This window comes from Sciurus carolinensis, chromosome 5, assembly GCF_902686445.1.
Source record: "Sciurus carolinensis chromosome 5, mSciCar1.2, whole genome shotgun sequence".
NCBI lineage: Eukaryota > Metazoa > Chordata > Mammalia > Rodentia > Sciuridae > Sciurus > Sciurus carolinensis.
The window spans coordinates 124429361-124456554 of NC_062217.1; the positions used below are offsets into that span (position 1 = coordinate 124429361).

The 27194-nt window shown below is 37.0% G+C and overlaps 2 protein-coding genes across 2 annotated transcripts in view; both read right to left on the reverse strand.

Annotated features, from left to right (window-relative positions):
- Cfap70 (cilia and flagella associated protein 70) overlaps positions 1-27194 on the reverse strand; it is a 100760-nt gene that overhangs the window by 39728 nt on the left and 33838 nt on the right. The window contains exons 10-15 of the mRNA XM_047552512.1: positions 26973-27107; positions 20514-20684; positions 20253-20333; positions 16380-16471; positions 1686-1746; positions 1182-1367 (exon numbers count right to left, since the gene is read on the reverse strand). Of these exons, the coding sequence (XP_047408468.1) occupies positions 1182-1367; positions 1686-1746; positions 16380-16471; positions 20253-20333; positions 20514-20684; positions 26973-27107 (726 nt within the window). The remainder of the gene's footprint in view (positions 1-1181; positions 1368-1685; positions 1747-16379; positions 16472-20252; positions 20334-20513; positions 20685-26972; positions 27108-27194) is intronic.
- Positions 23943-27105, reverse strand: LOC124984644 (peptidyl-prolyl cis-trans isomerase FKBP3-like). The gene is made up of 2 exons (XM_047552518.1): positions 26973-27105; positions 23943-24895 (listed from the first exon to the last, which is right to left on the reverse strand). The coding sequence occupies exon 2, from the start codon at positions 24846-24848 to the stop codon at positions 24291-24293; it is 558 nt and encodes a 185-aa protein (XP_047408474.1). The 5' UTR covers positions 24849-24895; positions 26973-27105; the 3' UTR covers positions 23943-24290.

Below are 27194 nucleotides of genomic sequence, written 5' to 3' on the forward strand. Positions count from 1 at the left end.
ATAAAGAAATTTACATATAGAGAGGTGAAGTTATGTGCTGAATGTCACCCAGCTAGAAAAGGCAAAACCAGGAATCAAATTGAGAAGTAATTATACCACTACTCAGAATAGCCTCTTGCCTCCATGAGCATCTACTTTATTATTTCCATGAATTCTCTTTGTATCTATTTACTGCAGAGCGGGGCACAAGTTGTAAATGTTCATAGAGTTAGTGTAACATAGCAATTGGAGCCAAAGTGCCTGAATTTGAATCCTGTCTTTGAACTATACTTCTCTCTGTGACTCTGGGCAAATGACTTATCCAACTAATATTGTATTTTCCTGCCCATAAAAGAGAGAAATGGGGAGTACTTACCTCATAGGGTTACTGATTAAAATTTGCTTGGCATACAGAAAACATTTAATAAGGGTTAACCATTATTAGTCAAGGTTTTTTTTTTTTTTTTTTTTTTTTTTTTTTGGTTCTGGGGATTAAACTCAAAGGCCCTCTTCTACTGAGCTACATCCCCAGTTCTTTTTTATTTTGTATTTTGATACAGAGTCTCACTAAATTTCTGAGGCTAGCCTTGAAATTGCAATCCTCCTACTTCAGGCTACTCAGCTGCAGGGATTATGGGCAAGTACCACAGCAAATATTTCTCGAATCTTAGCGATTCCATGGGCCAGAGAGAGATTTGAATGGGAAACAGAACTCTTTACAGAGTCAGTAACAGTTTCTGCTTCCTAGGAGCAACATGAAATCAGGTCCAAAATCTAGCCTAGCCTCAAGTGAAGAATTCATTTCTTAAAAACTTACACGAGGAGTGGTGGTGCATGACTATAATCCCAGAGGATCATGAGTTCAAAGTCAGCCTCAGCAACTTAGTGAGGCCCTAAGCAACTCAGAGAGACCCTGTCTCTAAATAAAATACAAAAAAAAAAAAAAAAAAAAAAAATGGGTGGGCACGTGGGTTAGTGATTAAGCACCCCTGGTTTCAATCCCTGGTACCAAATGACAACAACAAAAACTCCCTCATACTCAGAATGGACAATAAGCCATTCCAAAACTGCAGAAGTGGAGCTTCTATTGACACTCTATCTCAGAGAAGCTAGGTGAACAAAATCAGAGCAAAAAAAGTTAAGTACATAGAGAAGATGGTCCGTAATAACCCATAGACTAATTAAATAAATGAATGTTTTACCTTGAGTTGTTCTTTGAAAGCAAAGTATTTTCCAGAAGAGTTAAATTCATAGTTGAGCTGGCACTTCTGCTCCTCTAAAGTTTCACTGTCTATGTTATTCCCCACCTGTTTCCCAAACATTCTGTAGTATTCATCCAGAATGGCTTTAGAAATGTTCTTGATCTGCATGTGGTAATCACTTACTGCCTGAAAAAAATGTAAAATGTCTGGTAAAGTGGCCTAAAGAGGACAAGACCATGGGCTGAAAGTCTAAAACTGCATTAGGATTTATGTTCAGTAACCCTATAAATTACTCTTTTCTTCCCAACTCAGAGACCACCATCCACAGGTTAAATAATGTATGCTATTCACTGTCCACCACTGATCACAAATAGAACTAGAAATGAAAATATGTGAAGTTTCAAACAAGCTTTCACCCCTTTTGGAAGACACATTGAAGAGTCCATGCCATTTCAAATGTATGTAGTCAACACCTTATGCTTTCATGTTAGTTTTGGTACTTGCCTTCTGAGCACCTCCTGTCCAACGGGTAAGAGGAGGCCTTGGAGGAATCATTTCCCTGACCCTGTACCAGGAAAAAAATATATAAAATATAAAAACTTATTATTTTGACTTTGTACAATAAAAGGAACATTAGATTTCATTAGTAATCTTTACCTTGATTAAATGTTGACATAATATTTTTACTTTAAATAAAAGGTATTATTAAAGTTAAAAAAATTATTATCTGAAGGTTTATGTTCTCTTATATCTCACCTCCAGAGATGCTGGGTAGAGGCCATCTGAGGTCTTTTTCCCTATTACACTTGAACAATGTGCTTTTCTCTCATGTAAAACCCTAGATAGGAACTCCAGTATAGTATCTGGTCTATGGACCAGACAAGAAGAAAGCAGCTACTCAGAGTGTCTAAGTGGTATTTTTAGCTATTTGCATCCTGTATTTAACCTTGTACACTTTGAAAAATTACTATTTTGCACAAATAGCTGATGAGGGTTAGAATGCAATGGGTGCCATGATTTTAGGGATACTCAGTATAAGTCTCTGAAAGTACAAAGATTTAGAAATCTGGGTGATACAGGCAAGTAAAATCTTTTCTTTCCTCTCCATCTGGAATAAAAAGTGTATTATTTATCAAAATTTAGAGAAGTACATGAGATTACAATGAGTAACATTTTAAGTTAAGAAAACACATTTTGTCACTATCAAATTACTTATGCCAAAACTTCTTCCTTTTATTTTCAGAAGCTCTTATAAGAATCTAAAAGGGGTTTGGGGAGATAGCTCAGCTGGTAGGGCTTGCCTCGCAAGCACAAGGCCCTGAGTTCGATCCCTAGTACCGCAAAAAAAAAAAAAAAAAAAAAAAAAAAAAATCTAAAAGGAATGGTACAGCATTTTCCCTTTGTGGTTTCAACTTCTGCTGAAGTATGTCATATTGCCTTGAAGTTTTGTAGCCAAACTAAAAAAATTGGCCAGGTATGGTGACACATGCCTATAAGTACAGCGACTTGAGAGGCTGAGACAAGAGGACTGCAAGTTTAAGGCCAGCCTTGGCAATTTAGCAAGGTCCTAAAAAAACATAAAAGGGTTGGGGTTGTGGCTCAGTGGTACAGTGCCCCTGGGTTCAATGCCTGGTACAAAACAAACAACAACAACAACAATAACAAAAACCCTCAAGAAGTCAATTTTTCTTTAATAGACCCTTTGTATGCTTCTGTTCATAATCACTAATTTTAATATTATTTATTTTAATAGGTAATAGGTCCATATGATTCAAATTTTTAAAGGCATGAAACAATAATATAGCAAATATCTCCTTCCAACTTGGTTGTCCAGCCTCCTAATATCCTCTCCAGAGACAAGGTTATTTATTCAGTCAAAATACATGACTGAGTGCCTGTTGTCCATCATGTACTGGGTCTGGGCATAGAGAATTAACAAAACAGGCAACAATTCTTGTCCTTGGAAAGAAAGACAATGAACAAATAATTAAGAAAAATATGCCAGTCCTATGTGCCATGGTGCAAAACAATGCAGGAAGGCCAACAGAACAACAGAAGGCCTGGGGAGGTGGAGGGGAAGAGAGTATTCCAGCAGGGAGGACTCACTGAGATGGCAAGTCTGACTAAAGATGCCAGGGAAGTGAGGAAGCAAGTCATGCAGATGCCCAGAATGAGGGTATCTCAGGCAAAAGAACAAGAAGTATAAAAGGCCTTGCTGTGAGAATGTGCCTGGCATGTCTGAGCAATAGCAAAGACACCAGTATGGCCAAACTAAAAAAAGTGAGGGCACAGTACATGCAGACTATGCCATCATAAGGACTTTGATTTCTACTCAGAGTGTGATAGGAAGTCACTGGTAGTTTCTAAGTGGAGGAATTACATGAGTTAACTTCCATTTAAGATCATGTTTAAGTGCTATACTAAGAATGAACTGGCTGGGCAAGGTGGCACACACTGGTAATCCCAGCGGCTCAGGAGGCTGAGGCAGGAGGATTGTTAGTTCAAAGCCAGCCTCAGCAATGGCAAGGTGCTAAGCAACTGAGACCCTGTCTCTAAATAAAATACAAAATAGGGCTGGGGATGTGGCTCAGTGGTTGAGTGCCCCTGAGTTCAATCCCACTACCAAAAAAAGAATGGGTCTGGGGCTGTAACTCAGTGGCAGAGGCTTGCCTAGCATGTGTGAGGTACTGGATTCGATCCTCAACACCACATAAAAATAAATAAATAATATAAAGGCATTCTGTTCATACACAACTACCAAAAAAAAAATGAACTGCACAGTGCAATGGCTCACACCTGTAATACCAGTGATTTGAGAGGCTCAGGCAGAAGGATCCCATGTTCAAGGCCAGCCTCGCCTTGTTGAGGGCCGTCTTGGACAAGATGGCGCCTGGCAATGAGCCAAAGGGCACTGGGTACCAAAATAAGGAAGTACCCATAAAGGTTGCTTGCCTACTAGTTCCTTGGAGACTTATGACGTGTTGACGCCAGGCTCAAGGATTGGCTATCTAATATCATGCCGCGCGTGGAAAGCTCGTGATCCATATAGTGCTATGCTGACATTCCTCTGCATGCTCTCCTGTGTGAGAGAAAGCTTTGCTATAATTGGCTGATAAGCTAGGAGCCTGGGGGAGGAGAGAGGGAGAGGGAAGAAGAAGGGAGATAGTGGCAGAACAAAGGAGGCAGAAAAACAGGGAGGACGCAATAAATCTGGTCAACTAAAGATTGGTGGTGTCTCCTTTCTCCGCGCCGGTTCCGCTGGACGGAACAAGTGGTGGCCCGTACGGGGAGCTTCTTCCTCCTTCTGCATCCTCCCATGTAAGTAACTTAAGGTAAGCTATAGGAAAACTAAGTAACTTAAGGTAAGCTATAGGAAAACTGCAGCATAACCCCGGTAAAGGGAGGCCACATAACCCCGGTAAAGGGAGTCTGTATCACCCCGGTAAAGGGAGGCCACATAACCCCAGTGAAGGGAGTTTGTATCACCCCGGTAAAGGGAGTCTATATAACCCCGGTGAAGGGAGGCCACATAACCCCGGTGAAGGGAGGCCACATAACCCCGGTGAAGGGAGGCCACATAATCCCGGTGAAGGGAGTCTACATAGCCCCGATAAGGGAGGTCTCGTAGCTCCAGGATGGGGTCACAAGTGTCTAGAAATCATATGATAGGAACCATACAAGATGTACTTAAGGCTAATAGAACTGCTGTAAAATGATCTACTGTAACAGCATATGTAACTACACTGGCCAAGGTTAGTCCTTGGTTTTTGGAAGAGGAAATCCTAAATATTCCACAATGGGAACATCATAAAGAGGATCTTTGCAGAAAAACAACCCCTGTTATCTAGAGGTACTTTTCCCATGTGGCAGCTCATTAAGGAATGTCTAACATCTGAGAGAGGCAGAGTAAAAACTTTAGTAGAAAAAGGAAATATATGTCTGGAAGAGATAAAGGAACAACTAAGTGTAACTTCTCCTGAAGAGAAAGAAGAGAAAAAGAGGCTTACTAGGGAGGAATTAGAAAGAGCATCAAGGACACGGTCGCCCCCATCAGTTATATCGGGAAGGAATACCAATCCCTTCCTGGAGGCAGCCGCTCCCCCTCAAGCAGCCTGCCCCCTATATCCTCCAAAGTACCCTTGGGAGGAGTTATCTCATGCTGTAAATCAGATGGGTTTTTCACCGCGAGGAGAAGAAACCCCCCTTAAGGAAACCTCAGCAGTCCCAAAATCTTCCCTGTGCTACAGGACCAAAATAGACAAAGATTCCACCAACCTCTGGATTTCAAAACAGTAAAAAACTTTAAGGAAGCAGTGGCTACGTATGGTCCAGAGGCCCCATTTACAATTAGTATATTGGAATCAGTATTGGGGCTAAATCTAGTGCCGGAAGATTGGAAAAGGCTATGTAAAGCTGTGCTATCAGGGGGACAGTACCTAGTGTGGAAAACGGCATGGCAGGAAGCCTCATTAGAAACGGCACGTCGTAACGCTGCCTCAGGCTTTCCTCAAAGAAATGTAGAAATGTTAACAGGGGAAGGAAACTATGAAGGTATTCAATAGCAGATTATTTATGATCCTGGAGTGTATGCACAAATTGCTGCTGCTGCCACTAAAGCCTGGAGGTTAATTCAAGGGACAGGAGATTTACAGGGGCAGTTGTCTAAGGTGATTCAGGGGAGTAATGAACCATTTGCAGATTTTGTTGACAGACTAATCCAAACGGCTGCTAGAGTGTTTGGGGATTCAGAACAAGCTATGCTCTTAATAAAACAATTAGCTTATGAGCAAGCAAATAGATGGTATAAAGAAGCTATAAGACCATGGAAAAATAAATATTTAAGTACATATATAAAGGTCTGCAGGGACTAAGGGGCTGGGTTTTCTGGAGGGGCCACTGAACCATTAAAGATAACATGGAAATCCAATAATCCTATCTGGGTCCCCCAGTGGCCCCTTTCTAAAGAAAAAATAGAGGTGGCCCAGGAAATAGTTAATCAACAATTGAAGGAAAATCATATCCTTCCTTCCACTTCCCCTTGGTATACACCATTTTGTCATAAAAAAAAAAAAAGGGGGATTACATGTGGCCCCAGAAAAGGTGCAAACCCGCAGCCCTATTACCTTTCTAGGACATCAAATATTAGATACCAATGTTAGGCCACAAAAAATTAAATTAGCCACAGGAAAGCTTAAGACTCTATATGATTTCCAAAAATTATTAGGTGATATAAATTGGGTAAGACCAAATTTGGGAATCACCACTGGTCAACTTAAGCCTCTGTTTGATATTCTCCAAGGAGATTCAGACCCTACATCCCCCAGAAATTTAACTCCTGAAGGTAGAAAAGCCTTGAGGTTGGTAGAACAAGCTTTAGAAAATGCTCATAGTGATAGAGTTGATCTATCCTTGCCTTTTAGCCTCATAGTGTTAGATTCTGAATATACTCCTACAGGTCTGTTGTGGCAAACTGGACCCCTGATATGGATCCATTTGCCAGTATCCCCAAAAAATGTTGTTTCCCCGTATCCTGTGATGGTAGCAAATCTAGTTACATTGGGACTTAAGACAGCCCTTTGAGTTTTTGGAGTTCATCCTCAGACAGTTATTGTCCCATACACGGCAAAACAGATTGAAATACTAGTTAACAATAATGAAGATTGGGCCGTTGTCTATTGTTCCACCATGGCCGCTTTTGATAATCACTTGCCAAGTTCACCTATTGTCAGCTTCTTCAGAAGACATCCTGTTATTTTCCCTCAGGTTGTTAAGGCTCAACCTATTCCAGCAGCAAATACAATCTTTACAGATGGCTCCTCCTCCGGCACAGCTACAGTAGTTTCTAATAAAGTACAGACTTTTATCACTTCTATAAGTCTGCTCAAAAAACTGAACTGGAATCAATTATAACTGCCTTACAAACATTTCCTGAGGAACCTTTGAATATTTATACTGACAGTCTCTATATTGTCCAGCTTGTGCCACGGCTTGAGACAGCTGGACCCATTAGTCCCCAATCTACCTTACAACAATGTTTTTATCAAGTGCAAACTCTTCTGTGGGCTCACAAAGAACCCTTATATACAGGCCATATCAGAGCACATTCAGGCTTACCTGGGCCTTTAGCTCAAGGAAATTCTACTGCCGATTCAGCTACTAGAGATCCTCATGTATTTAATATTGTACAAGAAGCAATTAATTTCCATAAAGATTTTCATGTCAATGCCACTACTCTCAAAATAAAATATAACATTACAAAAGAGCAAGCCAGAAATATAGTAAAACAGTGTCCTGCTTGTGTGCCTCATTTATCTGTTCCTCATTTTGGAGTCAATCCTAGAGGACTCCTTCCAAATCATCTATGGCAGATGGATGTCACCCATATCCCTGAATTTGGTACTGTAAGATTTGTACTTGTAACTGTAGATACCCACTCAGGATATATATTTGCTACCACCCATACAGGGGAAAAGACAAAAGATGTAATCAGTCATTGCCTTCAAGCCTTTGCTGCTATGGGAAGGCCAAAATCATTTAAAACAGATAATGGGCCTGCATATACTTCTTCTTCATTTCAACAGTTTTGCTCAAAGTTTAATATCTATCATTCTATAGGATTGCCCTACAATCCACAAGGACAAGCTATTGTGGAAAGGGCTAATCAAACATTTGAAAGTCTGCTTAACTAAACAAAAAGGGGGAATAGGGGCATTAGCCCCTCCCAAGAACAGACTTAACCTTGCTTTATTCATCCTCAACTTTTTAACTTTGGATGCTATGGGCTGTACTGCGGCTAATAGACATTTTAGTGAAAAGTCTGGTGGCCATCCACAAGCAATGTGGAAAGACATCTTGACTGGGTCCTGGAAAGGACCTGACCCAATATTAATTTGGGGGAGAGGATCTGTTTGTGTTTTTCCTCAGGACCAACAACAACCTATCTGTGTCCCGGGCGCTTGGTAAGAACTATCCATAAGAAAGAAAATGGCACCAAAACACAAAATGATGGTGATGGTGGTAAGCCTGCTGTTGTCAGTTCTTCTTAAAACTTTTGGGGATATGGCACACAAATTTTCCCTCAATTATTTCCTAGTACAGAACTTCTAGGTATTCCTTACCTACCAGCTAGTTCCACTGTATAGTCACTTATTACTAGTCTAAACTTCAAGTTAAGAGGTAGTCTTTGCTTCCTCTGGTTAGCCACCTCAGAAACTGCCATAATACAGGGAGGCAATCTCTCTCTCATTCATTAAAGGTACAGTCTAAAGCAAACCTATATAAAGGGAAGTAATACACCTGTTTATAGTTATACAGGGTGCGAGGCCAATTACTCTTCCTTTTATCAGGTTTTCCCCCCTACTCCCGTATGTGTCACGCCTCCGTTTGTGTTCATTCTGTCTGAGTTCTAAGTTTGATATTAACATTACTAATAACAATGATAATGATACTGAGGTCCTTAACTGTGTTATGTGTTAAGAGTGTTATGTGTTATGTGTTAAGAGTGTTATGTGTTATGTGTTAAGAGTGTTATGTGTCTAGTTGTTGGGATGCTTCAATATTTCCTCTGGCTGTGATTGCCGGGATTCCAAAATTCATTCCAGTCCCAGTGACCTTAATACATAGTGAGTGGAATTTCCTACCTGTGATAGCAAAAAGAGATTTTGGTATCTCAACCATTATAGCCATCACTGTTGCTGCGGCGGTTGCTGCAGCTGCTGCCACTGCTGCTGGACTTGCCCTAGGAACTGCTATTCCTACTGCTCACCGCTCAACAATCTGTCACAAGCCACTGCCGAAGCATTGACAGCGCAGGAAAACATCAATGCGCATCTCGCCATGGGAATCCTGATTCTAACCAAAGAGTGAACTTACTACAAGAACAAGTGGACATGCTGACTGTTACCACACAGATGAGCTATCTAGTGCACGCCCAAGCACTATGCATTACCCGATACCCTATTCTAATTTTACTGCTGCTGCCAATCTGTCCAAACAGCTTGGTAGCATGCTTAATGGGACATGGACTAAAGAGTTTACTAATTTGACTACCCTATTGAGAAATTCTATATTTGTGGTAAATAGTACTCAGGTCAAGGTCCCGGGTATGCCAGAAGCCATTAGTTTCTTACAGTCAGCGTTACAATTTGGTAACAATGGATGGGAAGTTTTGCTATGATGGGATTGTTGTTCTTGCTGTTATTATTGCTGCTCGGATATCTGTTGTCTCTAAGGAGTCATCAAAGACGGCAAGCCTTAGTGGTGCAGCAAGCCCTTATGGCCATGGACCAAGGCTCTGATCCTCAGATTGGCTCTCCCAATTACAGGACTGGTAGTCAATGACGGGTAAGCACAGGGTGGACTTTATACCAACCTAAGACAGGGATCAAAGCATGCCAACAGCTCTTTGACTCCCAATGACGGGTAAGGATAAAGTCTGACTCTGGCACCTAAGACAGGCACAGTCGCTGTCCTTTTCTTTTTATAACAAAAAGGGGGAGCTGTTGAGGGCCGTCTTGGACAAGATGGCGCCTGGCAATGAGCCAAAGGGCACTGGGTACCAAAATAAGGAGTACCCATAAAGGTTGCTTGCCTACTAGTTCCTTGGAGACTTATGACGTGTTGACACCAGGCTCAAGGATTGGCTATCTAATATCATGCCGCGCGTGGACAGCTCGTGATCCATATAGTGCTATGCTGACATTCCTCTGCATGCTCTCCTGTGTGAGAGAAAGCTTTGCTATAATTGGCTGATAAGCTAGGAGCCTGGGGGAGGAGAGAGGGAGAGGGAAGAAGAAGGGAGATAGTGGCAGAACAAAGGAGGCAGGAAAACAGGGAGGACGCAATAAATCTGGTCAACTAAAGATTGGTGGTGTCTCCTTTCTCCACGCCAGTTCCGCTGGACGGAACATCGCCTACCAAGCAAGACTGTCTCTAAATGAAAAGTTTTTATAAAGGTCTGAGGATGTAGTTCAGTAGTAAAGCACTGGGTTCAATCCCAGTACCACCAAAAAAGAGAATTAACTGCTTACATGTTCATCAACTGATGAATTGAGAAATAAAAGGTGGCATATTCATACAATAAATAAAGTATATACTTCAATATGGATGAACCTTGAAAATTTATGCTAAATGAAAGAAACCACTCACAAAGACCACACACTGTGTGACTCTATTTATATGAAATGTCTAGAGTTGGTAATGCATTAAAAATTTAAATAAATAAATAAGTGGTTGCTTAGTGCTGGGGCATATAGGTAAGGAGATAGCATGATGGTTGACAAGAAAGAGAGAGCAACTACCACTGTATACAAGATTTACTTCAACTTGAGGGGTAATGATAATGTTATAAAGTTCATTATGGTGATGTCTGTACAACTGTGAACATATTAAAAGCCACAGAATTTTACAGTTTAAATAAGGAAAGAATATGGTATACGAATTATATCTCAATAAAGTTGCTAGTAAAAAAGGAAAAAGAAAAGAAAAAACTGAAAGATAGAATGTCTACCATGCAGGGAAACCACTTAAGAGAACTGTGGCTCTGCCAGAAAGTTTGTGAGAATTAGATGTATGAACCTGAAATTCAGGAGGAAGGTCCAGACTTGAAATATAAATTGGGGAGGCGTCAGTACATAGATTGTGTTTAGAGCCATGAGACTGGATTAAAAACAAGGAAATGAGAAAAGCTAGTTCAAGGACTGAGTTTTGGGAAACTCCAACATTCAGATGCTAGAGAGATAACGAAGGCCAGGGAGGGAAGAATACAACCAAGAGAGTATGGTGCCCTAAAAACCAGGTTAAGAAAGTCTCTCAAGGAGAACTGAGTAGTTAAATGCTGATTCCAGCTAACTACTAGATTTAGCAATTGATAACCTTGATAAGAACACTTAATGAAAGATAAACTTTTATTTATTGAAAGATAAACTTTCAATATCTTTTTATTGAAAGATAAACATAGTAGTCAGTTTCCATTATTGTAACAAAGTCCTGAGATAATCAACTTAAAAAAGAAAAGTTTATTTTAGCTCAAAATTTTGGATTTTTCAGTCCATTGTTAAGTAGACTCACAATATTTAGGTCTCTAGGGGAAGGAGTAATATATCATGGCAGGAGCACATGATATAGCAAAGTTCTTCACCTAAGGATCCCAGATATCAAAGATAAAGAGGAAGAAGGCAGGGACACACAACCCCTGAACCTGAACCTCCAATGACCTGAACCCTCCCACTAGGACCCCACCTCTTACAGCTTCCACAATCTTTCAATAGAGCCAAACTAGGATTAATTCTTTCACACATGGACCTTTAAGGGACAATCTAGATCCAAACTATAGTAATAAATTATTGGAAGTGATCTACCAGATCAAAGGGTTGAAAGATTCATCAATTTTTATTTAAATAACTGACCAAATTGCTCTCCAATGGAGTTGTACCAATTCACACTTCCCCAGTTTGCATGAGAGGGCCTGTTTCCAAATATCCTCATCAACAACAGCACGAATTATCAAGTCTTTTTGATCTTCAGCAATTAAAAAAACAAGACATTTCTGGGTAATCTTAATTTCCATTTCTTTTATTATGAAAATCATTGAGCTTCCTTTCATATGTTGAAGACTGATTTAAACTTACACATATTCTTATATAGTGACATAATTCCAGCAGTTTGGTACATATAGTCAGAAACCACTGGCAAATAATCTTTTATATTATTTGGAGGTAATTTGGTATAATTTTCTATCATTACCATTCTAATTAGTTTTTACTCTAAAATATTGTCATTTGGGATTTGGGTAAGTTAAGTTGGAGGAGAAATCTGCCTTTTATCTCTCTACGGCTAAAAAAAAAAAAAAGATTGTTAATATTAGTAACTGTTTCACAGACACCATACTAGAAGAAACCAGTAAAGTAATGTAGAAGCAAAATGAGAATATCAATAGAAACAGAAATTATAAAAATGTCCTAAACAAAAAATCTGGAAATGAAAAGTACAACTGATATAAAAAAGTTCACTAAAAGGGTTCCACAGTAGATTTGATTAGGCAGAAGAAAGAACCAGTGAACTTGAAAACATGACAACTGAAATAATTAAATCTGAGGAACATTAAGAATAAAGACAAGGGCTGGGATATAGCTCAGTTGGTAGAGTGCTTGCCTTGCAAGCACAAGGCCCTGAGTTCTAATCCCCAGCACTACATTGAAAAAAAAAAAAAAGAATAAAGACAAGCTCACAAAACCCAAGATATGTGAGATACTTTCAAGCTACCTAACATATACATAACAGAAGTCACAGAAGAAGAAAAGAGGAAAGAGGCAGAAAGGATTTTCAAAAAATAATGACCCCAAAATTCCCAACTTTGATGAAAGACATGAATCTACACATCCAAGAAGCTTAACAAACTATGAGCAATATAAAGTCAAAGGGATTCACATAATGATAGTTTATATTCAAACTGCCAAAAGCAAAGCCAAAGAGAGAATAACAAAAACAGGGAGAACAGAGCAACTCATCATGGACAAAGGATCTTCAATAAGATTAACAGCTGATTTCTCATTAGAAACCACAAGGCCAGCAAGGTGTGGCTTACACCTTGTAATCCCAACTATTCAGGATGCTGAGGAAGGAGGATCACAAGTTTGAGGCTACCCTGGTAATCTTAGTGAGATTCTGTCAAAATAAAATTTATAATGGTTGGGGATATAGCTCAATGGCAGAAAACTTGCAAGAAATTAAATTTAATTTAATTTAAAAAGACAAAAGAGGGCTGGGGACATAGCTCAGTTGGTAGAGTGCTTGCCTCACAAGCACAAGGCCATAGGTTCAATCCCCAGCACCACAAAAAAAAAAAAAAAAAAAAAAAAAAAAAGACAAGAAACCATGAGGGCAGAAAATACTGGGATGATACATTTAATGTCTGACAAAAAAAAAAAAAAAAAATTGCCAACCAAGAATTCTATTCAGCAAACTATTCTTCAAGAATGAAGGAGAAAGTAAGACAATCCCAAATAATTAAGAGCTAAGAAAAGAAATTCCAAAGAGAGTTCTCCAGGTTGAAATAAATGGATACTAGTCAATAATTCAAAGTCAAATGAAGAAATAAAGGACACTAGTAAAGATAAATACAAGAGGCAATATTACTGTACTTTGGTTTGTGACTCCTCCCCTCTTCTTTTTAGAAGGCAAATGTATAAAATAATAATTATAAATCTATTTTAACAGACACATAATAAAGATGAAATCTGTAATGGTAACAATATAAAAATATAAAGGAGAGGAGTAGAGATGTACAGGAGCAGTGTGTATAGTATCGACATTAAGTTGGCATTATTCAAACTATATTGTTATCAAGTTTATCACTTGTATTTCCCAAGGCAACCATTAAAAAAACAACTTTAAAAATATACAGAAAAGGACAGAAGACAGGAACCCAAATAATACACTGAAAAAAATCAACTAATTAAAAAAGGCAGCAATGAAGGAATAGAAGAAAAACATTTAAGACATGTAAAAAACAAATAAATGACAGAAGTAAATTCTTAAATAATCACATTAATTATAAATGGATTAAAGTTTCCTACTAAAAGGCAGAGATTGGCAAATTAGATTTTTAAAAAACATAGGCTCTATCTGATGACTTCAAGACACTCTCTTTAGATATAAACACATAAACAAGTCAAAAGTAGAAATATAAAATCAGATATTTCATGGAAATAATAACTAAAATAGCTGGGATACCTAGATTATTGTCAGGCAAAATAGATTCGAAATCAAGAGTTCACAAGACTCTGAAGTGAAGGTAATTGTGTAATTTCTTGAGGTACATTTAACTCGTGCCAGATTGAGAATGGCACTTGGTATCCTGAGCCACTTAGTTGGACTTATTTCCTGTTCCATAGTAGGTATATTATTTAAGCTTTGTGACATTCTTCTGTAAGAAAAAGAAACTTTCTTCAAATATCTTAATGTATTTTATCTGAATATTTACTATACAGATAAATGATTTTATCTGAATACTTACTATACAGATAAATGATCATTAAATACTTGTCATGTCAACTAAGAAAAAAAAAGAATTCATAAGAGACAAAAAAGGATATTATCTATTGATGAAAGGCTCATCAATACAGCAACAAAATATAACAATCACATTCAACAAAGTCCCAAAATATGTGAAATAAAAATTGATAGAATCAAAGGGGAAAACTGACAGTTTTACAATAATAATTATAGGCTTCAATACCCTCCTTTAAATAATAGAACTAGACAGAAAATTAAAATATAATTAGAGGATTCAAACAAAACCAAAAACCAATTAGACCTAACAAACAGGACACTCCATCCAACAACAGAATATGTACTCTTCTCAAGGGCACATGGAATATTCTTCAGGATAGATCATATGTCAGGTCACAAAACAAATTTAAAAAATTTTTAAAAACTGAAACCATACAGAGTATATTTTATGATCATAATGGAATAAAACTGGAAATCCATAACAGAGGAAAGACTGGAAAATTCAGATGATGGAAATTAAGCAACACACTTAAACAACCAATGATTTAAAGGAAAAAATTACAGGGAAAATTAAGGGGGAAAAGAAACACCTCATGATAAGTGAAACAAAACTACAATATGTCAAAATCTATCAGATGCAGTAAACACAGTGCTCAGAGGAATTTATAGTTTAAATATATACTTGAAAAATAAGCAAACTCTCAAATCAGCAACCTAACTGTACACCTTAAGGAAGTAGAAAAAGAAGTGCAAACTATGCCCAAAGCTAGCAGAAGAAAGGAAATTAATCAGAGTGGAGAAAAAATATCTAATAGAAAAACAATAGAGAAAAATTGATGAAATAAAAATGCGGGTTTGTGGAAGAGAGCAACAAAATTGACAAAGCTTTAGCAAACTAAGAAAAAAGAGGGAAGATTGAAATTTCTAAAATTGGAAATGAAAGTGGTGGCACATGCCTGTAATCACAGACTTGGAAAGACCAGTCAGGATCACAAGTTCAAGGCCAGCCTCAGTAATTTAGCAAGGCCCTGAGCAACATAGCAAGACCCTGTCTCAAAAATAAGTAAATTAGGGCTGGGGTTGTAGCTCAGAGATAGAGCACTTGCCTAGCATGTGTGAGGCACTGGGTTCAATCCTCAGCACCACATATAAATAAATAAAATAAAGGTTCATCAACAACTCAAACAATATTTTAAAATATAAAAAGAAAATAAGTTAAAAAGGGATGGGGATGTGGTTCTACGGTTAAATGCCCCTGGGTTCCATCCTAGTACAAAAAAAAAAAAAAAAAAAAAAAAATTAGAACCATTGTCTTCCAACAAATTGGATAACATAGAAGAAATGCACAACTTCCTAGTAATACACAAGCAAAAGTCATTTTCAGGAATTACATTTATGTCAAGGCAAGGTTGCACATGCCTGAAAACAAGTATTTAGGAAGCTAAGAAGGAGGATGGCAAGTCTAAGGCCAGACTAGTAATTTATCAAGACACTGTCTCAAATAAAAGTTAAAAGAGTTGAAGGTGTAGCTTAGTGGTGACATGTCCCTCGGTTCCATCCCTAGTACCCACCCCCCAAATTACCTATATGTATACATGATGTGTTATGTGTGTGTGTGTGTAACATGGGGGCTTTAAATGCCAAAATGGGGCAGGGTTGTGGCTCAGTGGTAGAGCACTCCCCTAGCATAGGTGAGGCACAGAGTTCAATCCTCAGTACCACATAAAAATAAAATAAAGGTATTGTGTCCACCCACAACTAAAAAAATACATATTAAAAAAAACTCCAAAAGGATTAACACTAAAGGGTTAAAAATGGTTATCACTACATAAGTAGAAAACCTAGATGTTTTTACACTTTCTTTTTTTTTCTTTTTTGAGGTGCTGGGGATTGAACCCAGGGCCTTGTGCTTACAAGGCAAGCACTCTACCAACTGAGCTATACCCCCAGCCCCATGTTTTTATACTTTCTTCCCATTTTGGTTTTCTAAAATTTTTTTGTAGTAAGCATATAATATTTTTGTAATAAGGAAACAACAATAGCAAAGGAAATTCCATCTGGAGAAAAAAAACAACACAAAACTCATGATTAACCTGGGGAAATTACATTCACAGGGACAAACTGATTTCCTCCTATTTATACCTAAACAGCTTGTATTAAACAAGCTTGAGAACCACTGCTACATACCTTCTGGCTAGCTCCTCTGGCATTCGCTTTGGAACCAAGGCTTTGTCCAGTTGAATCTCCAACACAATGTATGTCCCTGCTTCAAAATATTGCTGTAAAGACATTTTTTTCTCATTTGGTATTTTCAGGGGAAAAAAAAGATACTTAAGAGAAAATTTTAGTAACATAAAAGAATGCTTACAATGTACTGAGTGAGGGAAATGCACATATAATCACACATGTAGCTTGATCTCAACTGTTAAAGTCTTTCCTACATAGAAAAATAACTGGAAAGGAATATAGTAATAGTGGTTATCTCATGGAGGAAAAAGTTTTCACTTTTAATCCTGGAAATATCTGCCTCAGTGGAAGACCCATTGAACTTGTTCATAACTTTTCTAGGATCTCTTTTAAGTAAATGTCATTCTTTCTTCCAGCAACCTTCTCTTGTGTGTCCTGCAAAAATATTCTTTTCATATCTTTTTATTTTCCCATTCACAATCTCCTCATCACCATTTATGAACTCTCACTGCTGAATACATCTAACCAGATTTTTGCCAGCATCCTAAATATAACACGTCCAAATTTATCATTTCTGCCCTATCAACCTCTCTTGATTTTTCTCTTTATGGCATTTCCGTCATTCTAGAAAATAAGGCTTGAAACCCAAGTTATCTTTATCTTTTCTTCATCAACAAGCCCAAAGCTTTCCAGTTCCAAACATCTCGCCTCTCCAGGTTTCTGACTCCTTTTTACTACATTTCCTGCCCTAAATCAAATTGGCATCAACACTCATCTGTACCACATGAAAAACCTGAAACTGTAGGAAGATTCCTCAGAAAACTTGGAATGGAACCATATTTGACCCAGTTATCCCACTCCTCAGCATATATCTAAAGGACTTAAAATCAGCATACTACAGTGATGCTGCCACATCAATGTTTATAATAGCTCATTTCACAACAGTTAGATTGTGGAACCAACCTAGATGCCCGTCAACACATGATGGATAAAGAAAATGTGGTACATATACACAATGGAATATTTCTCAGCCTTAAAAAAAAAAATGAGATTATGGCATTTGCTGGTAAATGGATGGAACTAGAGGCTATCATGCTAAGTGAAATAAGCCAATCCCAAAAATCTGTAGGCCAAACCAAATGTTCTCTCTGATATGCAGATGATGACTCACAATAATTGGCAGTGGGGTAGGGAAGGGAAGAATAAAAGTTCACTGACAAAGGGGTATGAAGGAAAGGGAGGGGGCATGGGAATAGGAAAGGCGGTAGAATGAATCAGACATAACTTTCTTATGTTCATATATGGATACATGACCAGTGTAATTCCACATCATATACAACAACAAAATGGGAAGTTATACCCCATGTATTATTTAAAATATTTTTTAAGTTGTTGATGGACCTTTATTTTCATTTATTTTTATATGAGGTGCTGAGAATCAAACCCAGTGCCTCACACATGCAGGCAAGAGTTGTACTACTGAGTCACAATCCCAGATCCCATGTATGTTTGATATGTCAAAATACATTCTACTGTCTTGTCTAACTAAAAAGAACAAATAAAAAATAACTGTACACCTTAAGGAAGTAGAAAAAGAAGTGCAAACTATGCAAATGGTATGATCTTACACTTAGGAGACTCTAAGGACTCTACCAGAAGATTTCTAGAACAGATAAACATAACCAGCAAAGTAGCAGGATCCAAAATCAATATATAAAAATCAGTGCCTTTTCTGTACACCAATAATAAAGTTATTGCTGAGAAAAAAACTCAGGAAAATAATTTCATAGAGGTGTAGAAGGAGGAGGAGGGAGGGTGAGGAGGAGGAAGAGGAAGAAGAAAATGGAGGAGAAGGAGGAGAAGGAAAAGGAGAACAAAGAAGAAAGAAGAAGAAAAACAGGAGGTAAAATATCTTTATAATGAAAATTATTGAACACTAAAGAAAGAAGTTGAAGACACTAGAAGATGAAAATACTTCCCATGTTCTTGGACAGGCAGAATTAATATTTTAAATGGGCATATTAATGAAAGCAATCTACATGTTCAATGTAATTCCCATCAAAATAACTATGGCATTCTTCAGAGAACTAGAAAAAACACTCCTAAAATATTTATATGAAAGAACAAAAGACCAAGAAAAGCCAAACTTATCCTGAACAAAAACAACAATACTGGAAGGTATCACAATATCTAATTTGAAATTATATTACATGATTATAGTAACAAAAACAGCATGACACTGGTCAAAAAAACAAAAAACAAAAATAAACAAAAATCAGACATGCAGACTAATAGAATACAATAGAAAATACAGGGAAAAACCCACAAAACTATATTCAACTGATTCTTGACAAAGGTACCAAAAAACATACATTGGAGAAAAGATGGCCTCTTTACCAAATTGTGCTGAGAAAACTGCATGTCCCTATGAAGAAAATCAGAACTAGATCCTTATCTCCCACTATGCACAAAAGTCAACACAAAATGAACCAAAACTTTACAACTGTTAGAAGAAAAATTAGGGGAAATTCTTCAACATATATGTGCTTGCAATGACTTCCCCAACAGAACTCCTATAGCTCAGTGGGAGAGCACTTGCCTAGCACTGGCGAGGCACTGGGTTCAATCCTCAGTACTGTATATAAATAAAATTAAGGTTAAATTCTGAAGAAGAAGAAAGAAGAAGAGGAGGAGGAGGAGGAAAGAAGAAGAAAGAGAAAAAAAAAGAAAAGAAGGAAGGAAGGAAGGAAGGAGGGAGGGAGGGAGGAAGGAGACGAAAGAAGAGGGAGGAAGAAGAAAGGAGGAGGAGGAGGGGAAGAAGAAGAAGAAAGAGGAGAAGGAGGGGTAGGGGAGGAAGAGGAGGAAAAAGAGGAGGAGAAGGAAGAGAAAGCAGAAGGAAGACCAAGAGAGTACTGGAAGGAGACCAGGGAGATGGTGGAGGAGGAGGTAAGGAAAGTTATTGGGGAGTGAAAGTGAGCAAATAAAACATTACTCATGTACCAATATACCATGATGAAACCCACCATTCTAGATAATATGCACCAATAAAATAAATGAATAAATAACTAAATAAAATTAAAAAAAACTTTACTATGAGTCTCCAAGATGAGATTCAAGAATTCCTCATCACCTAACAAATAAAGCTCAAACTTTTTAGCAAGTCTCATTTTTCCATAACCTCACTCTGCCTCTCTCTTCTCACCTCTTTCTAGAACCTGTCCTTTCTCTTCATTTCTCTACACCAAACAGAATTAACTGATACTCTAATTTCTGCTCTTACAGATCTTCTCTGTGCTTTTACTCAAGCTATTCCCTGCCCATGAAATGTCTCTTCTTCCAACTTTACCTGGCAGAGATCCTTCTTTTACTACTTAGTTCAGATAATCACCTCCTTGGCGAAGCCTTCTCTAAGACAGCCCCATCTTAACATATACTAAGCTTTGTCTCATTTGAGGCCACAAAGAACTTACATTTGTACCTCTATCATAGCACTTAACAAAATTATGCATTACGGTTAGTTTTGTACCAATCTGTTTCTCCTACCAGACAGCTGAATGTTGGTTCCTGAGGGCAGAAGAATAAATGCTGAAGATGATGTATCTTTGCATCCCTCATAGTGCTTAATATAGTAGAATTGACAAAAGACAAAAAAATGTTAATGCTAAAAAGGACCTTAAAGTTAATCTGGTACCAACTCATTTCACAGATTCTTAATAAGACAAAGAGATTTGTCCAAGGTCATAACCTAGCCATGGGCAAATATAGGAGGGTAGGTCAGATACCCTGTCCTGAGCCTTTTCTACTATAGTTGTGTTGTTCAGTAAAGGTTTGATGAATTTAAACTTAATTTTCTAAACTTTTATGCATAGTTACCTGTCCTTCTGCATTGTGGCTTAGAAGAGGTTCACCTTCCAAAGGAGTATCTGAGCTCTGAGATTTTATGCTAGGAGCTTGCTGAAAGAAAATGAACTCACATCAAAAACTGAATTCTTACATGACCTTCATCCTGACAGGAGCAATGATCATTACAATACATCAAAATGCAAACACCACTGACACAATTCACCAAATGAGAAGTCAGTGCAAGCCTTTGGCAGTAAGAAAACAGACAAAATCACCTTCTCAAGAACCTACCACATCCCCAGGCTTAATTTTTCCATTCATGTCTTTTTCTTTGACTGTTTTATCTTCCTTCAGATTCTTAGTAGTAACTGGTTTGGTCAGTGGAGAATTAATTCCTCCTATTTTATTATTTTGAATCAAATGATGACCAGTATCCCGGAACAAGCTGAATAACAATTTGGTCTGAAAAGGAAACAACAACAACGACAACAAAAAATAACCCACAATGAACCACAGGCAAATGAGACAAATTTGAAGTCGTCATTTAGACATCATTCCATAAAGTTTTCAACATTATAGACTGAGAGAAAGGACCTGAAAAACACCACTATATTTCCCTACTTCTAGAATTTGTAAGACCACCACAGAAACTTGGCTGCCTACCATATCATTTAAAATTTAAGGGGACGCCTTTTGAACCAACTCGATTCTGGTGTCTCATAACTCTTATTATCAGAAAGCATTTTATCTTCAACACATAATTTCAAATTAACTTTAAATGGTAGAATTACTTTTTATGCAAAAATAGTATCTAATTACTGCTCATCTATCAATTAAATTAGAATAAGGCAAGTTTAAAGTCTTTGTATGGTTCAAACAATAGCTAAATAATTTGAAAAAAAATCTTACTGCCATTTTTAAAAATTTTTTTAGGTTGTCAATGAACCTTTTTTTTTTTTTTTATCTATTTATATGCAATGCTGAGAATCAAACCCAGTGCCTCACACATGCTAGGCAAGCACTCTACCACTGAGCTACAACCCCAGCCCTTATCACCATTTAAAAAAATTTTTTTTGTAGTTGTAGGTGGACAGAATGCCTTTATTTGATTTGTTATGTGGTGCTGAGGATCAAACCCAGTGACTCACACGTGCTAGGCAAGCGCTCTGCCACTGAGCCACGCCCCAGTTCCTTACCACCATTTTTTAGACTAAACAACATCGATGGTTCTCCAAATAATTTAAGCTGAGTGAATAAAGTCAGAACACTGCCCACCCCCCCACAGTGGACAGAAAGACAGAGGTGGAAAAAAGGAATAACAAAGGGCATGAGAAAACTTTAAGGGACAATGTGCATATTTATTATCTTGATTGTGGTCATAGTTTCACAGATGTTTGTACATGTAAAATACATGTCAAAAATTTAAATTGTACACTTTAAAGGTATAGAGTTTATTATTTATCAATTATACTTTGAAAATGCCATTAAAAGGAAAATCTAATTACTAAAGAAAAATTGTGAATACTAAAAATCACTCATAATCCTATCACCTCTACCATAATCACTGTATTTCATAGATTTAAAGGTGCAACCTTTTTCAAATTTTCACAACTTCAGGTTATGTTGTATAATGAGACTGTTTCATATAAGTGATACTGTACAACAAGTAGTCTTTTGTATCTGCCTTCTTTCACTTAGTATATGTTGTAGGTTCATTTGTGTTATAGCATGTATCAGTTGGTTTATTCTTTCTTTATTTTTTATATTTGTTTATTTATTTAGTACTGGGGATTGAACCCAGGGGCGCTTTACCACTAAGCCACATCCCCAGCTTTTTTTTTTTTTTGAGACACTTTTCTAAGTTGCTTGGGACTTTTCTAAGTTGCTGAGTCTGGCCAGGATCTTGCAATCCTCCTGTCTCAGCGTCCTAAGTCACTGGGATTACAGGTGGGAGGTTACTGTATATTTAGGTATGTATACATTTATAATTATTCCACCTTCCTTAAGAATTGTCCCCTTAATCATTATGACTGTCTTCAGTAATACAACTTATTTTAAAGCTATTTTGTCTCACAGTAATGTAATCACTCAGCTGTTATGCTTTCTATTTGCACAGTATATCTTTATACTTCAACCTATTTGTCTTTGAATCTAAGCTGTATATATATATTTTAGACAGCATGTGGTTGAATCTCGTTTTTTTTCAGTCCTATGATCTCTGTCCTTTCATTGATATGTTTAGACCACCAAAACATGTTAATTGTTGAAATACTTAGATTTATGTTTGCCATTCTGCTATTTGTTTTCAACTTTTTTTCTGTTTTTTTTAATTAATTAATTATTATTTTTTAATTTATTTTTATTGTAAACAAATGGGATACATGTTGTTTCTGTTTGTACATGGAGTAACAGCATACCATTTGCATAATCATACATTTACATAGGGTAATGATGTTTGATTCATTCTGTTATTTTTTCCTTCCCCGCCACCCCTCCCACCCCTCTTTTCCCTCTATACAGTCCCTCCTTCCTCCAGTCTTGCCCCCCTCACACCCCCCATCCGCTTATCAGTGAGATCATTCGTCCTTTGGTTTTTTGAGATTGGCTTATCTCACTTAGCATGATATTCTCCAATTTCATCCATTTGCCTGCAAATGCCATAATTTTATTATTCTTTATAGCTGAGTAATATTCCATTGTGGTACCAGAGATTGAACCCAGGGGTTCTTAACCACCAAGATTGACATTTCAATTGACAACACTTCTGTGAATGATTCCTTTGACCATTGCTCGAAATTGTATGAGTCTTCTCTGACTGGCAGTAAATTTACTTTTCCTTGTATCCTAACCTTCCTTAGAAGAATCACTGAGATAAAAGTGGGAAGTCCCAGGTAAGAATGCCTCACATTCCTTAGTTTTTCATGCATTAGTATTTCTCAGTTTGGATAATTTCAGTATTATTGCAATGGCTTTTTGTCATTTTGCCCAGTTTTATAGCCAGAAATATTTCCTTTTCAATGTTTTTATATATTTTAAAAATTATTGGGCTGGGGATATAGCTCAGTTGGTAGAGTGCTTGCCTTGCAAGCACAAGGCCTTGGGTTCAAATCCCTAGCACAGCAGAAAAATAAATAAATAAATAAATAAATAAATAAATAAATAAATAAATAAATATTGTGGGGCTAGGGTTGTAGCTCAGTGGTAGAGTGCTTGCCTAGCATGTGTGAGGCACTGGTTTGAACCTCAGCACCACATATAAATAAGTAAATAAAATAAAGGTATCATGTCCATCTACAGCTAAAAAATACCTAAAAAATTATTGTGAAAAAAATGTGGTCAGCGCGCACACACACACACACACACACACACACACACACAGTTGACCCTCCATATCTGTTGATTCTATATCCATGAATTCAATCAACCATGGATCAGAAATATTTTTTTAATTGTTTATGAACTTATTTTGTATGGGGGGAGCACCTAGTATTTTATACTCGGCATCAGTGGTTCAATGGTCTTGAAGTGAACTTTCCCTAAACTTATCTATTCTTGCCAAGATTTCTTCGCCCTTAACTGGGCTTCAAGTTGCTTCATGTTGTGTCTTTGACTTCTCATCATACAATGATATTTAAAGATTTTACAATGATTTAATGTCCATGGCAAGGCTGTCCAGATAATTTTATTGAGTTATTGCCTTTTGGATAAGTCCCTAGTCCTGTTTACCTAATCAGAACATTAACACATTAATACCAAACGAGTCAAATCAAGACACTGGAGATATTTTTATTGAGCCTTTTAGTTTACATGAGGTAAAAGGCCAAACAGTTGTTCTCCTTAACCAATATTTTATGCAGCTATAGTAAAATATTTTAGACTTTAGGGACTTATAAGGGATTACATTTCTTAAAAGTTAGTCAAGTAAATAAAATTTAGCACTTTGAATTTTCCAGTTGACTCTTCCCTTATAACAGAAACAAGTTCTAAGTTTCAAGGCCAAGTTTTATCATTTTTGTTGTCATCTTTAAGTCTCAAGTACTTGGTTATTTCAGTCAATATCCACTAATTCTACTTCAAAAATGAGTTTTGCCTTTGGTGGAATTTTGGCATCAGGCTGTCCTTTCTTTCCATAAGCCCATTCTGGTTCAACCATCTCCCTTTTTTTTTTTTTTTTTTTTTTTTTTTGGTGGTGGTGCTGGGGATTGAACCCAGGGCCTTGTGCTTGCAAGGCAAGCACTTTACCAACTGAGCTATCTCCCCGGCCCTATCTCCCTTTTTCAGAACAGATTTTGTACATTTTGGTGGACCCTCATCCAGAGTCTCTTCAGACTTGGTTTCTTTAGGTTTATCTTCATTAAGCTTCACATTTTTCACTTGCTTGGACACTTTACTTATACTTTCAGTACCTTTGAATCGCTTACTTTCAAATAGATGGTTATAGGCTGTAACCAAATGGTCCTTATTAGCTGTCTTGGCTACATTTTTAATGTTGCCTAATAATTTATGTTCTGCAAGAAACGAGTCTGAACCGTGATCCTGTAGAAACTTGATAATGTCCTTCTTGGGCAGCGGCTCCCTGTGCAGCAGCTCCACGGTCCACACCCGCTGGGGAACAACTGCCACCATCTTCCCCCGCTGCCTCTCCAGAAATATTTTCAAAAATTTCACCTGTGCTGAACATTTATAGATTTTTTTCTTGTCATTCTCTGAACAATATGGTATAACAACTATTTACATAGCATTTACATTGCATTTGACATGATAAGTAATCTAGAGATGATTTAAAGTATACAGAAGAATATATGTAGATTATATGCAAATAGCATATCACTTTTTTTTTTCCCTCCAATATTGGGGATTGTACGGAGTTACGTTCCCAGCCCCCTTTTTCTTTCTTTCTTCTTGCTTTCATTTTAGTCTTTTTTCTGGGCCATACTTTCCGAATTATTTTTGCTGGGACAGAGTCTCACTAAGTTGCCTGGGCTATCCACAAACTAACTTTCTTGCCTCAACTTCTTGAGTAGGTGGAATTACAGGAATGTGCCACTGTGCCCAGCTTATTATATTTTTTATAAAGTATTTGAGCATCTGTGTATTTTGATATCTGCAGGGGCTCATAGAATCAACATCCCAGAGGGATGATTGTCTACATGCTAAAGAAGAAAGTCAATTTTATCATTTACTTACAGAAAGTGATCTTTTATAAAATACAACAAAAATTTTTATTATTTCATCATTATTATGACAGCTATTTTTCAATACCAAAAATCATGAAAGACCCATCATGATCTGTTTCAGTTTCCTTTGAACCAGAAATTACACTTGTAGGGATTTATCTTCAGGAAATATTTTAATAGAACCAAAAAGTTCATACACATGAAAAACTTGGGGGAGTTCTACAATAACAAAACTAAAACTATGAATAAATGTCTCAGAATAAAAAAAGGTTTAGCAAATTACAGTAAATAAAAATGATAGAATATGCATCCTTTAAAAAGAATAATTAGCAATGCTTCGCAATATATGGAAGAATTCAAGTGTTAGCTATAACAGATCAAAATAAATTTCAAAGTAAAACAAATTTCAAATGACTTTATTAAAATGATTTGTGATAACTATAAAAATAGAATGAGATATTAATTAAAGATATGAATTAAGGGACGACTTCCTAGGCTCAAAAGCACAAGAGATGTCAAAGACAAGATTTTGATTACCAAAAATTAAAAGTTTCTCTGTGTAAAAAAAACCAGGGTAAACAAGATTATAATATAAATTAAAAAATAGGGAAAATATCAGAAAACATGTGAAAAGATACCTATTATTCCTAAAGTACAAAGCAGCTTTTTTTTTTTCTTTTGGGTGCTGGGGATCGAACCCAGGGCCTTGTGCTTGCACGGCAAGAACTCTACCAACTGAGCTATCTCCCCAGCTCCTCAAAGCAGCTTTTCTAAACACAGAAAAATACACCAACTTTTTTTTTTAGTGGGCAAAGTACATGAAGTGATTCATAAGAGCAGTGCTAAAGGTCAATAAAAAACAAGAAGAGACATTTATTAATCAAAGAAATGTAGCTTTAAATAACAGTAAGTTATCATTTTACTCATAAAATTAGATAATTCTTAAAATAATAATGCCCATTCTGGCAAAGATATGGTAAAACAACTTTCATTTACTACTAGAAGTGTAAATTGGTACAAACTTTTTGTACTCTCATACACCTATGAAACCACAACCAAGAAAACAATTTTTTCACCATATCTAATATTTTTCTCTCAATCCTCTATAATCCCTCTCTCCCTATATTCCTGTCCCCAAATGACCATTAATCTGCTTTCCATCAATACAGATAACTTTCTTAAAATTGCATATAAATATAACCATACAGTATGTACTCCCTTTTGTCTGGTTTCTTTAGCATGATGCATTGGAGATTCATCCATGTTGTGTGTATCAATATTTCATTCCTTTTTATTGCAAGTAGTATTCCCTTGCATGGATGTGCCACACAATTTTTTTGTTTTTTCCTGTTCACCTATTGATGGAGATCTGGGTTGCTTCTGGTTTGGTGTTCTTCATTATCCACAAGTTTTGAGGTCCTGAGGAAAGTGACTGCAAGGGTTTACATTTAACATCCCAGGATACCAACTGGTTCTGAATGTGAATTACAAAGATGTATATGCTAAAGATGTGAATAAGCACATATAAAAAGGACAAATTACAGTGATACCTTTTCTGTAATGTTTTTCTTACCTTTTCATAAACTGTACTGTCTAGATAAGGGTAAATATGAAACGCTCCCCGAATCCTCTTCACACCTGGATACAGCAATGGGAGCATATTAACATAAGCCACGCCATGAAATGAAAGCTGACTTTCATCATCAGTCTAAAGGAATAAAACCAGAGAGTTGTTAATGCCACAAAGTAATGGAGCATAGGTATAAAACTGACTCAGCAGTGCAGACTCAGTTTT

Bases quoted from the DNA above. Each gene is read 5' to 3' on its own strand.
- LOC124984644 (XM_047552518.1), bottom strand. From the start codon at position 24,848: ATGGTGGCAGTTGTTCCCCAGCGGGTGTGGACCGTGGAGCTGCTGCAC.